Source organism: Chrysemys picta, chromosome 4 (genome assembly GCF_011386835.1).
Source record: "Chrysemys picta bellii isolate R12L10 chromosome 4, ASM1138683v2, whole genome shotgun sequence".
Lineage (NCBI taxonomy): Eukaryota > Metazoa > Chordata > Testudines > Emydidae > Chrysemys > Chrysemys picta.
In genome coordinates this window covers 29,719,127-29,731,450 of record NC_088794.1, presented here as the reverse complement: position 1 = coordinate 29,731,450, position 12,324 = coordinate 29,719,127, and the positions used below count along the sequence as shown (strand labels likewise).

At 58.4% G+C, this 12,324-nt stretch overlaps 1 protein-coding gene across 1 annotated transcript in view; it reads right to left on the bottom strand.

Moving 5' to 3' along the window:
* Nucleotides 1-914: 914 nt before the first annotated feature.
* PKP3 (plakophilin 3) overlaps nucleotides 915-12,324 on the bottom strand; it is a 30,753-nt gene continuing 19,343 nt past the window's right edge. The window contains exons 7-13 of the mRNA XM_024111623.3: nucleotides 11,987-12,104; nucleotides 10,356-10,520; nucleotides 9,312-9,497; nucleotides 7,458-7,611; nucleotides 6,211-6,403; nucleotides 5,449-5,536; nucleotides 915-2,723 (exon numbers count right to left, since the gene is read on the bottom strand). Of these exons, the coding sequence (XP_023967391.2) occupies nucleotides 2,688-2,723; nucleotides 5,449-5,536; nucleotides 6,211-6,403; nucleotides 7,458-7,611; nucleotides 9,312-9,497; nucleotides 10,356-10,520; nucleotides 11,987-12,104 (940 nt within the window). The 3' untranslated portion in view covers nucleotides 915-2,687. The remainder of the gene's footprint in view (nucleotides 2,724-5,448; nucleotides 5,537-6,210; nucleotides 6,404-7,457; nucleotides 7,612-9,311; nucleotides 9,498-10,355; nucleotides 10,521-11,986; nucleotides 12,105-12,324) is intronic.

Below are 12,324 nucleotides of genomic sequence, written 5' to 3'. Positions count from 1 at the left end.
TACAGCTTGTCTTCTGCTGCTGGCCCCTGCTCGCCTGCCCGTGGATAGTATGCTGGGTTAGAACGTAGAGGGAGCGTTAACCTGACAGCAGCATCCTTGCCCTTCCCCCTCTTCCTTCTCATAAACACACCACAAAGAACTCCGAGCCACGCCCTGGTCAAGGCCTTTATTTAGGGAAAACAAATGACACCACTCCTGGCTGGGGAAGACAAACACACTGAGATGCCAGCCTCACCTGGGAACCCTGCTGGGCATCAGCCAAGGGCTTGGAGTCCAGACTCTGGTACCTGCTACGCTGGGGTCAAACCAGAGTCCCTCCCCAGCAGCAGTACCCTGGTGTCACCGGGAGCAGCATCTGGCCTCAAGTTTCTGTCCCAGGCACTGAACCGTCTCCTCTGATGCAGTTTGGGCCTGTTGCTGAAGCTCCCTCTCTTATCAGAATGACCCAGACTCCCCTGATCCATTCTGCTGCTACCCTATCCCCTGGGCTCTCTGCTTATCTATTGACTTACTTTCTATAGGGAAACACCAGAGAGGCAGCACAGGACAGCACTTATACAGCATCTCCTGTTCACCGGTCAGAGCCTCATGCCCTCTGAAGGGAAAACCAAACTGCCACCATAGCGAGTGGATCCCAGCCTGGGCCCCCGCTAACAAAGGCGAGGTCGAGGTGGGAAGAGAGATTAGTCCCACTGCTGGGGGGGTCAGAGCAGGACTGGTCCCTGCTATAATCGCCGGTGTTTTGTCCAGTTGCATTTTAAATGGCTCAGGCGGCAGGGCTCCCAGCCTGTCCCTTGTTCCCCAGTGAGCAGCTCCCAGTCCGAGGCCCCGAACCAGCAGCATTCCCATCACACAGGGCAGGTGCGGGAGCCAGGAGGGCTGTTTAACACTCCAATAATCGACCAAACATAGTGCACAGGCCAAGCCAGGAGTTTAATCAGCTTTCATCCCAAAGTGCTTCAGACTGTACAGCTAATACAAGAACCACCTCCCCAGCCAGTGAAATGCCCCCTCCGCGGGGGAACACAGAACCTGTTCTATGCCAGCAATGCCCCAGCTTTTAGAAAGACAAATGAAGCTGAATCTGGGCAGAATTTCATGATCCGATTTGGACTACGAGGAGGACACCCGATTGGGGCACTCCGGCAGCAGAGTCTTCAATGAACAAGAAAGTTCAGCCCTTCATCATACAGGTGTGTCCAGGTTTCCATGCGAGCGCAAGCATTCTAGGGCAATGTAATTCAGATGCAAGGATAATTGTCCCAGGCAGCTCAGACTGACTCCCTTTAGCCACTGGCTGGGCCCTTCCCTATTACATTAGGGAGAAAGGTCGCAAGTGCTCAGACACTGAAGTTTCTCCACAGTGTTTGGTTTGTTCCTGCAGCAACCACTTTCCGCAGCTGTTTGTATTAGGCTGTGTTAGTGCAGAGCTAAACACACCCAATGGGCAGCACGACCCCACCCACCAATACAGCCTGCAGCCAGCAACGGGAACCCGGAGCACAAAACCCAGCCTGCATGGAGTGCAGCCCGGCAGCCCAGCACATACCTTCTCTTGAATCTCATTTTAATACACTACACGCAAACGACCTTTAGCAACTCTGTTAATGAGCCCATGTCTCCTAGCGAGCTGTGGCCCTGCAATAGGCTGGGGAGTAACAAGGCCAGGGTCACTGTCAGCGCATGCCAGGCATTCCCGCTAGCTAACAGCGCACACGCTTACCTGCACCGGGAGCTGAGGAAGTGCTGCTGGGCTGAGAACAACAGCTCCCAGGAAGCAGGTGGAGAAAGCCAGAGCGAGGCTGGCCCTGGAGCAGCTTTAGAGAGGGAGCTGCCCTCTGACTGGCATAGGGCCGGCCAGCTCACCCTCTGACAGGCGCTGGGATGAGGGTCTGGCTGTAGTTGGGACTCTGGCTGTGTAAAGGGTAACTAGCGCTAAAGAAGGGGTGAATAACACCCCTGGGTAGCTCTGAAAGCTCTGTCCTGTGTTTATCTTGCCATATTTCTTTCAACCCAGATCCACAAGCACCACAACATAACCATGCCACCCCTGCTTCCCAATATGTTGTGAGCATGAGACAAGCCCCAGACACCCACCACAACTAGACAAGTATGGCCCCACTAGCCCCCGGAAGCCTGGGGCTCCTGACACCAATGTCCCACTGTGTGCATGCCTTCCCCTTGAAATCCCACAGACCCCCGGACAGAGCCGAGCTCCTCCTTAATTTAAAAAATACAAGTCCATGGGAAGGTGGGTGTGCGCAGGGAATAATAACCATAGAGACATACTGCATTAGGAGTAATCCAGAGGTCCAAGAAGACCTTGTGCAAAGATCCCTTAGTGTCCTTACAGGTGCTGGCAGGACTCCTGTGACATCTGCAGGGCCTGCCAAGCGGAGTCCTTTGAATTCTCCCTGGAGCATGCCCAGAGCAGTGCTGCTGGAGCGAAGGCTGCCTCTGATGTCACCAGGGGAGGAGAGGCTCCCAATATGCTTGAAGAAGAAGCTGTAATGAATGCAAAAATGAGGCAGGCCAAGCTGCTGCTGGTCTAGATGGAGGAGAACGGGAGCTGCAGCAAGGCGGGATTCGTGGGGCAGAGACTCAGTCTATGCTGCTGTGAGGGCAATTTTCATTGGGAGAGTTAGGGCTGGTCAGTCCCGTCTCTGCCGCTCCTGGGATGCTCGTCCTTACAGAGCTAGGAAATCCTCCTTCCGGTAGCCCTTCTGCAAGACACAAACAGATTGGTCCTAAGGAGAGAGATTTCGGCTGAGCCCTGTGTTCTCTAAAGTGGGCGAGACCCACCCTCTGAAAGTCAGGCCCCTGTGAAGAGGTCTCAGGTTGGGTCCCCCAAATCACTCATCACGCTTAAAAATATGGGCCACAGAAAACCTCTCTTTTTCCTGGGCCCCCCGGGGTCGCGCAGCACTAGGCGGGTCACGCCAAGGTAAGGCTGTAACCAGACTGAGGGCCGACAGGACAAGTTGTCCCCTTCCTTGGTTCCTCCAAGGCCATTTTTCCCTGATAGGGGTTGAATGGTTATCGCCATCCTTTCATTTCTGAGCAAAGTTACATCGAGCTACAGGGCCAAGGAAATCAAAGAGGAGAGAGGATGCCGCTGTAGCGAAGCCAGGACCAGGAGCGGTGAGGCAGCGAGGGACAGTCTGAGAAGAATGGGGACCCTGCGTATTTCCCATTAACAGGCTGCTTCTCAATTTCCTAGGCATCCCGCTCAGCCAACTGGTGCATCGATCCCGAGGGCACCCACACTTTGCCCAACCCAGGGCTGCATTGGCATCTCCCCAGGACTCCAAGGGCACATCTAGTTTGCATAAAACGGAGCAGATGGCCTCACTTTGAGTACCAAGGAGTCTCCTGCAAGAGGTGACAGGCCCCAGCCCACCAGGCTCCATCTTAGCACCTCAGATCAAGATGGAGCAGGTGATGATGGGACCCACAGTTTCTATGGGCTGCAGTGGGAGCTGTGGCTCACAGTTGAGCCTCACTTAGGTGACCTGGAGCTCCCCCAGCAATCCCTGTGCCATGTCCTGGGGACATCCCCTCCAGAGTCTCAATCGGGAATTGGAGCAAGCAAGGAAGAAGCTGCCCCGGGGAGAATTCAGCCCAGGTTTCATGCTGAGCCCAGGAAGTTTAGGGAGTGCTGTGTTGAGGTCCCTGCAGAACAGGCCCTATCAGCTGACTGTGCTCACTGCTTGGATGCAAGAAGAAGCCCCTAGTCACCTGGGATGTCATGCCCTGAGCCTGCCCCAAAGCTCTCGACAAGCCTAGGGTTAAAGAGATCCTTGTAGGTGCTGGGTATGTGTCACTCTTCCTCCCTGCGGCGGGTGACTGGCCACACCCTGACTCAGAAGATTAGATGGTTTTAAAATCCCCAGGAGGCAGAAAACTGAACACAAGGACAATCATTTACTGGTGCAGACCGCTAGGGGTGCCACAGCTCCCCACTGCCTTCCCAATGTACTCTTGTCCCAGGGTGGAGTGGGGGGGAGAATCGGGCTTAGTCTCCACCTGTCACTAACCAGCTGCCCCTCCCAGCTGGTGAGATAACAGGCCAACCAGCAGCTCACTTAAGGGGGAGAGCCATGGGAAGGCTTCTGGAGGGGACCGTGCCATTCTGCTAGGGGAAAGGGTTGGCTGGGGAGCCTTGCTGGGTGGGCAGCAGCAGAAGCAGCCCTGCAGGGCCCAGGGCAGGCAGCAGGGCCTGGGTTTTCCTGTTGGGACTGAAGCTGAACTGTGTCTGCACAATGCAGCCCTGGGAAAAGCCAATGAAGTAGTGACCGTGGTAGGAGGTTCATTGATGCACTGGCTAGTGAGTTGGTCTCCCAGCTTACTCAGGAGTGGGGAAACCAAGGTGGGGTTTGGGGAGACCCTGTTACACCCCCCTCCAGGCTGACTGAACTCCCAGTTCTTAAAGTGCTGGCCTTTGAACACCAGCCTCTTCCCACCCACCACCACCATCTGCTGGACCCCAGGCCATTTGCACTTGTGTCTTCCTGGGTATGAATTATTCCCTATAACGTGCCTGGGCTCCGGCTGCCTCCTCCTCATTGCTCAAACAAGAATGAAAGGAGGATCCCCAGTCCACACAAGGCCTTGCCTCGACTAGGATTCAATGAGATCATGTTAGCTGACACATCTAGACAGGCATCAGTGCCTTTAATGCACACAGAGCTGATCTAGTTTGAGCTCCAACACAGCCAGCTGCAGATGTGTTAGGCTGCATCTTGATGGGGCTTTGCAGTTGAGTTAAGCTAACTCGACTGAGCTACCATGAAAGAAGCACGCAAGCTCCCTGCCTGTCACCACAGAGCCTTAGCACAGGGGAGTTACTAGGGCAGGTAGGAAAACAGAATTTCCCTTCGGCGGGAAATTCCGACATTTGGAACAAAAACAAATTTCAAAACCGGAGTGAAAAGTCAACATTGTCCACAGAGCACAACTTCTGAAAAGTTTGGATTCAAAAACATTGACATTCTTGACAATGCTGAAACCATATAAAACACGATATGTACTCTAAAGTCCATAAAGATAATACTGAAATTCTAATATACATCAAACTGAAATGAAAACGATAAAGTCAAAGTGAAACACTTTGACTTTATCGAAACAAAACCCTTTGATGCTTTCCCACTGAGAACAGCACGCTCCCACAGAATGTGCGGCTTTTGACAAAACTGCATTTCCCCATGGAAAATGGTTGCGTTGAAATGTTTTTGACCAGCTCTCTAGGTTACCCTACGGCCGCTAACGCACGCTAATGATACACTTTTTGTCCTAGTCTAGACAATGCCTTCAGATCAACAGCAGGGAGATCCCCACCTTGTGCAAGCCAACCTGAAAGAGAGCATTGGCTCCGCCCCAGAGCGGAGCCACCCAGCAAGACCCTCAGCCGAGCTAGTGTCGAGTGCACCGGCTCAGGGAGGAACGTACCATCTTGTAGTCCCGGTGCAGCTTGGTGTACTGCCACATGTTGGCCAGCAGGCTGGAAGCAGCTCTGGAGGACTTCTCGCTGTCCGAGCTAGGGCAAACACACAGATGACACAATGATGCTATTTGTTCCTCTCCCGTTAGTGTCTGTCTGGCACGGGCCCAGGAACCACAAGCGGGGACAGAGGGCGCTATGTGAGAGGCACTCTGAACAAAGGGTGAGGACTTGGCGGCGGGGGGAGAGCAGGAGAGGCGAAGCCATGGAGTACATTAGGACTAGATGGTCACTGCTGCACTCAGGCCTGAGAGCCCCTCACCATGACCACCATGCTGGATGTGGCTGGAGAAGGTACTGACACATGGGCCAGCCAACTCCTGGGAAGATGAAGTTGGGTGGGTAGGAGTGCCCCATAAACACCTCAGGGCGAGAGGATTATTCCCCAAGGTGCGCTCCCTTAGGGTAAGGACCTGGGATGACTCCATGGGAGAAATTCCTGGCAAGAAGACCCTCTCAGTGGTCATGGGACAGCTCTCAGAGTGTGTACCAGGGGGCTCGGACCAGCCCAAGCTCTGAGCGGGATAGGGGCTTTAGACTGTCCAGGAAGTCCCCATGTCCCACCACACTGATCTGGAAACACAGGCCAGGAAGAGGCTCTCAGACGTTGACCTGAGCTGAGCTCCTGTGCCCAAGGAGCGGAGGGGCAGGACTGAGGGCTGGGTAAGTGGGCTGGCTGGGGAGACATGCAGGCTCCCGCCTGATCCTACCTGTCCCTTTTCTTCTTGATGTAGAAGAGCTTCCGGAGGCCATCAAAGTAGACGATGTCGCGGGCGGCAATGGGGCTCTCCACCACCAGGTTGTTCAGCACAGCGATGATGTTCACAATGACATCGGTCGGGGGCTCCTTGTCGCCGATGCCTCCTGGAAGCTTCTCAATCAGATGGCTCACCACCTTGGTCGCTGCCGAGGCAAACGGACCGTCATCAAGGGCTGGCTCTATGGGCTGGAGCAAAGCACTGGGACTGGTGCCGCCACAGTGTCACCCAGGCCACGCAGCAGCTTGGAGAGGAGATGGCCAGCGGCCTGGGTGATGGGATAGCAACACGCACAATGGGGAGAGAGGCCTAGTGGGTGCAGCAAAGACCAGGACTTCCTGGGTCTCACTGAATGGCCTAAAGCAGGAAATCAGCAGCACAGCCATGGGGGGAGGGATAGCTCAGTGGTTTGAGCATTGGCCTGCTAAACCCAGGGTTGTGAGCTCAATCCTTGAGGGGGCCATTTAGGGATTGAGGGGGGGAAATCTCTCAGGGACAGTACTTGGTCCTGCTAGTGACGGCAGGGGACTGGACTCGATAACCTTTCAAGGTCCATTCCAGTTCTATGAGCTAGGAATATTTCCATTAAAATAAAATAAAAAAATTCCTAGGTGGCCCTAAACTAAGGGGAGGTGCAAAAGCTAGTGAGGACCGAGAGACCCCTACGCATCCACCTGTGGTATATGAATAGCACAAAAGGTGCTTAGATGCATGGGCAGAAAATAAATAGGGATTCAGCTTGGAAAAGACTGTTAAAACACCCGGGGCCTTGGAAATGCTGTGGGGGGAGACAAGTGGCTTAGACAGGAGTGTGCTATGTGCTGTTTATTCTTTTGCAATGTAGATTACACCCATCACTGCTGCCAGCTGTGTGTGCAGAGGGGTCATGCCATCAGTCAAGGTAGGGAAGGCCCATCTGTGCAGAGATCTGCTAGGGGTGCTTGGGCCCCTGGGCCCTTCTGGGCTGGGAAGGCATTGATGTGCCCAGGGGAGAGAGAAAGAGCTAACTAGGCCTGGCTGGTCCCAGGGACAATGGTGAGGACGCTCCCCCAGAAGCACAGGCAGTAAGAGGAGCTGGGAAGTCTCTCAGAAGAGCGGCCTGTTGCTAGCAGCAGCTCCTGCCGTATCTAACCCCTGCTGCCATCGACAGCCGCTGTCAGCCCTGGGCTCTCCCTGCAGCCCCCGCCCGCAGCACTCACCCATCTCGTCCTTGTTGCGCGCGTTGCGGGACAGATTGCGGATCAGCCCCGTCAGGGAGCGCAGCTGGTGATGGTCGGCCGTGCGGACTCGGTCCAGCACGGGGTTCAGGATCCGCTCCTGCTCCAAAGCTACCCTGCTCAGCACGCCAGCCCACTGGGGATGGGGACAGAGAAAGGGAGAGTTACAGGGGTGTTGCACTCTGGGCCATTCAATACCGACCTACCCCACCCTCACCACCCCGTCCCCAACCCCGTCCCTTCCACTCCTAGCCCGTGTATCCCCCCCAACCCCCACCACCCCATGCATCCACTTGATCCCTGCCACTCCCACTCCCCGCCCACACATCTCCCCCTCCCATATCTACCACCCCACCCCCGGCCCCATTCTCCATCCCTCTGGCGCTGCCTTCCCTAGCCCCCTCACACCCATATTTCACCCTCTGCCACAAGTGGTTGCCCCGGAGACAACGCTGCTGTAGTAGGGAGGGCTGGAGGCACAACTGCTCCCAGCCTGCCCTTGAATGCTGCCAGCTGCCAGGTAATGGTGGGCGCAGGGGGATGAGACCAGGGCAGGTGGCATCACTTCCTGAAGGGTGGGTACAGAGGCTCAGCACAGCCTGATCTCTCTGGGCCTTGGTGTGCAGGCCACTGCTGGGATTTGGTCTCCTTTCCCCCTGTGCCACTCCCTCTTCTCTTCATTTCCCTGGGGCATTCATCCCGTGGCTGGGAGGGCGGGAGCCTGCCCCTGGCTGGCCGATGCCCACCCTGGCATACAGACACAGTGACATTAGCAGCCCTGGGCTGTGGAGTGTCAGGGCACTGGGATGGGCAAGGCAGAGGTGGGATGCCACCACGGTTCAGCGCTGGGGGGGACCCGCTCAGCCATGCCACAGCCCTGAGAAATGCCCACTTGGCACTGTGCACCAGTCATCTCCCCCTCAGCAACTGGGCAGAGGTGACCAGAAGCCCTAGGGACCTACAGCGCAGCCAGCCTCCCTGCACTGCCCCACCGCGGAGCCCAGCCCCCAGGGCTGATTCAGGCTGGGCCTCTCTGCAGTGGTGGCTCCAGTCCGCAGAGGTGAAAGTAAGCCGGTACGCCCCCATACGGCGTTCTGGCAAGAGCTGGTGCGCTGTACCGGGGCAGCCTGGCTTCCCCTGGCAGCAATTTAAAGGGCCTGGGGCTCCCAGCAGTGGCTGGAGCCCCAGACCCTTTAAATTGCCCCCGGAGCCCTGGGGTAGTGGCTGCGGGGCTCTGGGGGCTATTTAAAGGGCCAGGGCTCCCGCTGCCTCTACTGCCCTGGGCCCTTTAAATAGCCACTAGAGCCCCGCCGTTGCTACCCCAGGGCTCCGGGGGCTATTTAAAGGGCCGGGGTGGTAGAAGCAGGGGAGTCCCGGGTCCTTTAAATAGCCCCCAGAGCCCTGCTGCCGGAGCCCTGGGGTAGCAGCGGCAGCTGGGGGCTCCGGCAGCAGTTTAAAGGGACTGGGGCGGTAGCGGCGCCCGAGCCCCGGGCCCTTTAAACTGCTGCCAGAGCCCCCAGCTGCTGCTGCTACCCCCGCGGGGGATGGGGAGGGCACTTACTGGTACAGGGCGGGCCGGGGCTGGCTCTGACCCCCCCATCCCTGCCCCTTTTGCCCGAGGCCCCGCGCCTTTCGGGGGCCAGAGTCGGCCCCAACCCAGCCCCGTACCAGTAAGTCCCTATTTCTACTTTCACCCCTGCCAGTCTGTGCCAGGCTGGGGGATGTATGGGTTGTGGTCACCCGTCTTCCAGCTAGTCTATCAGAGGCCACCACAGCCAAGGGGAAGGACTCAGCCTGGGTGGGATCGGACTGGCCTGTCCCCAGGCCCAACCTCACCCTCCGGTCTCCAGCGGTGATGTTCTGCAGCGCCCCTGAGGCCGCCTCCGTGGTGTGTTTGTTCAGCTCGCAGCGCTGCAGCAGCCGGTTGTAGATGCCCACGATCTGCGGGTTCCAGAGCCACTCCATCCCCTTGGGGTCCTTGGAGACCTCTGTGAAGGTCACCATGTCTGTGTTCATGTGGGACTGGGGGGCCGAGGAGAGAGAGAGACCAGCCCGTCAACAAAGAAACGCAGCCCTATGGGGGCCCTGTGCACATGGGGCAGCCCCGCTTCCCTCTCACCTCTGTCCCCAGCCCCATGACCCCCATCCCTATCACCCAGGAGCAACGCAACCTCCCTAAAAGTTGGGGGGCTACTGGCACCCGAACAATGGCCCCGCCCCATGCCACCCCTTCCCCCCCCGAGGCCCTGCCCCCACCCTCGCACTGCTCATTCCCCCGAGGCCCCGCCTCTTCCCCTCAAAACTCCTCCCCCACTCACTCCTCTCTGCCCCCTTCCCCCCCCTTCACTCGCGCTTACGGCCACCAGTGGGAGGGCATAGCCCTTCCAGCCACTTTTAAAAGTGATGGTGCCACGGCCTCTTGGTCCCCTGCATCCGCTTGACCCCCATTCTCTTCCCTATCACCTGTGCCCCTATGAGCACCCAGCTCCATCCCTTGATTTGTGACTCCCTCCACCTCAGATGGCTGCGTGGGCTCACCAGGGGAGCGTTCCAAAGCCAGGCACACAAGTATTCCTGGAAATCGATTTTAAATGTCCCTGCGTGAGTACTCTCACGGGAAGGTGCGCCCACTCTCAGCCAATCACAGACTCGGAAGAGCACCAGGTGATCAGTTATCTGATCAGTTCCACTCACCCACACCCACATTCACACACACACCCTGATCCACTGCCCACTGGAGGCTTCTGGCCTGGCCCCGGGCGGCTGAACGAATTATCTGCTCGCCCCTCGTTGCAGCGACCCAGCTCATCACTCACTGGCCATGTTCTGTTCGAGTCCCCTCATCACCCCCCAGGATGCGCCCGCCCACCCCGTTCTCACCTCTCGCACTCGCCTGCCTTGGGGGCTGAAGCAGCCCACCAGCTCCCCCGTCCCTGCAGTGCCGTCCCTCCGGTGCCCCTCCAGCCGCTGCAGCGAGGATGGGGGCATCTCGTCGTACAGACGGTAGGAGAGGTTCCGCAGCACGCACACGGCGTTCTCCACGCTCTGGGGATGGGGGAAGGGGGATCAGCCGGGGCCATTCACTCCAGCTGGCTCGCCTTTCAGAGCCCACGTGGGAGAGGCACTGGCTGGACCGTCCCGCCCAGCACTGCTGACAGGAGCCTGGGCCCAGCCAAAGGGGAGGCTGGGAACAGGGCCTCCCATCAGGGCTGGGTTAATGCTCCCGCAGTGCCAACACGACCGACAAAGCCCACAGCTGGCCAGCCCATGTCTAATGTGCCCATCACCCTGGTATCGGGGTGTCAATTCGCTCTCCAGGCTCAGTGCCCTGGTTTGAGGGGCTCCCAGTGAGCAGGAACACAGCCCTGCCCTGCCCTGGGACGGTTCATGGGGGTGGGCGGTGATCGGTTTCCCATTCCCTTCTCCAGCTTGCCTGGCTTGGGAAACTGACCCCGATACTCAGACCCTTGGCGGCGGGGCCGAGACGCGCCAGGACCCGTGGTGCCCAGTTGTGGAGAGCTGGAGCATGACTCAGTCTGTGCCTGAGAGGCGGACGGAGGCACGGGCTTTCCGAATGGAAACACTCCGCATTTGGGGCCGAAGGGGTCCTGAGTGACCCCCTGCAACCCTGGCCTCGCTCCCAGCATCCCAACCCCCACGTCCTCCCAGGCACGGTCCCCTGCCACTGGAGCGCTTCCCGTCTGGGTCAGAAGGCCTCGTCTCTCGGGGGAGTGTGGCTCAGACACAGGCTATGCACTGCCGGAGCCAGCCCACTGCCTTCCTTCTCCTGAAGAGGTGTGCAGGGGAGGGGGCCAGGGGTGCTGCACATAGGCTGCATGGCCCCTCCGTTGGGGCAGGAGTTTAGTAGGAGGCTCGGGATGGCCCAGGGCCGATCAGCTGGCAAAGGGCTCCGGGAGGCTGGCGGCTCTGATAGCAGCAGCTCTAGGGGTTAGGCTGCCTGTGGGGACTAGGCCTGGTCCCCTCAGCCACTCGCCACGGAACAGCCCCTGGGCACTCAGCTGGCCCTGCCTGCTCTTCTGTATGGCAGAGCCATGGCAGGCTGCAGACTGGTGGGGTGCGGGGAGAGAAACCCCCCATTGTTCTCAAGCAGGGGTGACACGGCCCAGCACCGGCCTGGGAACAGGGTGGCCCGGGTATGAACCAGCTACCGTCAGCGCAGCCTCGCTGGGCTGGCCAGGCTGCACGGGGGAGGCTGAAGGCTGGCCGAGGTCAGGGCTGGTGCCCGTGCTGTGCTGCCGGGGGCAGGGGAGATAAGCCCTTTGGGGCAGGGCCTAGCGAACCTCAGGCGTGTGGGGTGGGGCTAAGGATGTTGGTACCACGTGAAGTGCTGATCCGAGCCAGGAGGAAGCAGAGACAGGGAGAGAGCTTCACTCCCGCCCACATTGAGCCGCACCCCAGCCTAGGCTGTTCGCTCTAGGCGGTGAAGACGAGGGGTGGATCCCCAGCACAGACAGGCAGACGTAGACTCCCTCTGGGGGCAGGGGCCTCACCTTGTCCTCTGACTTCCCCACCTCCAGAGAGCTTTTGATGTAATTGATCATGGAGTCCACCAGCCTGTGGCACTCGCGCATCTTCTGCCGGGTCTGCTGGCTGGCGGAGCTGAGGTTCCTGCAGGGGGAACGCAGGGCCCAGCACTGTGAGATGGAATCTCCCCTGCCAACCCATGCCCCCAGCCTCTGCCGGGACCCCCTCCTCTGCCAGGCCAGAGCAATTGCCCATCTAGGATTCCCGCTCCAACAGTGGCCAACGCTGGATGCTGCCGAGGGAGGTGTGAACCCCTTGTAACGTCCCTCCGTGTGGAATACTAACTCTGGGTGGGCACTGCTGC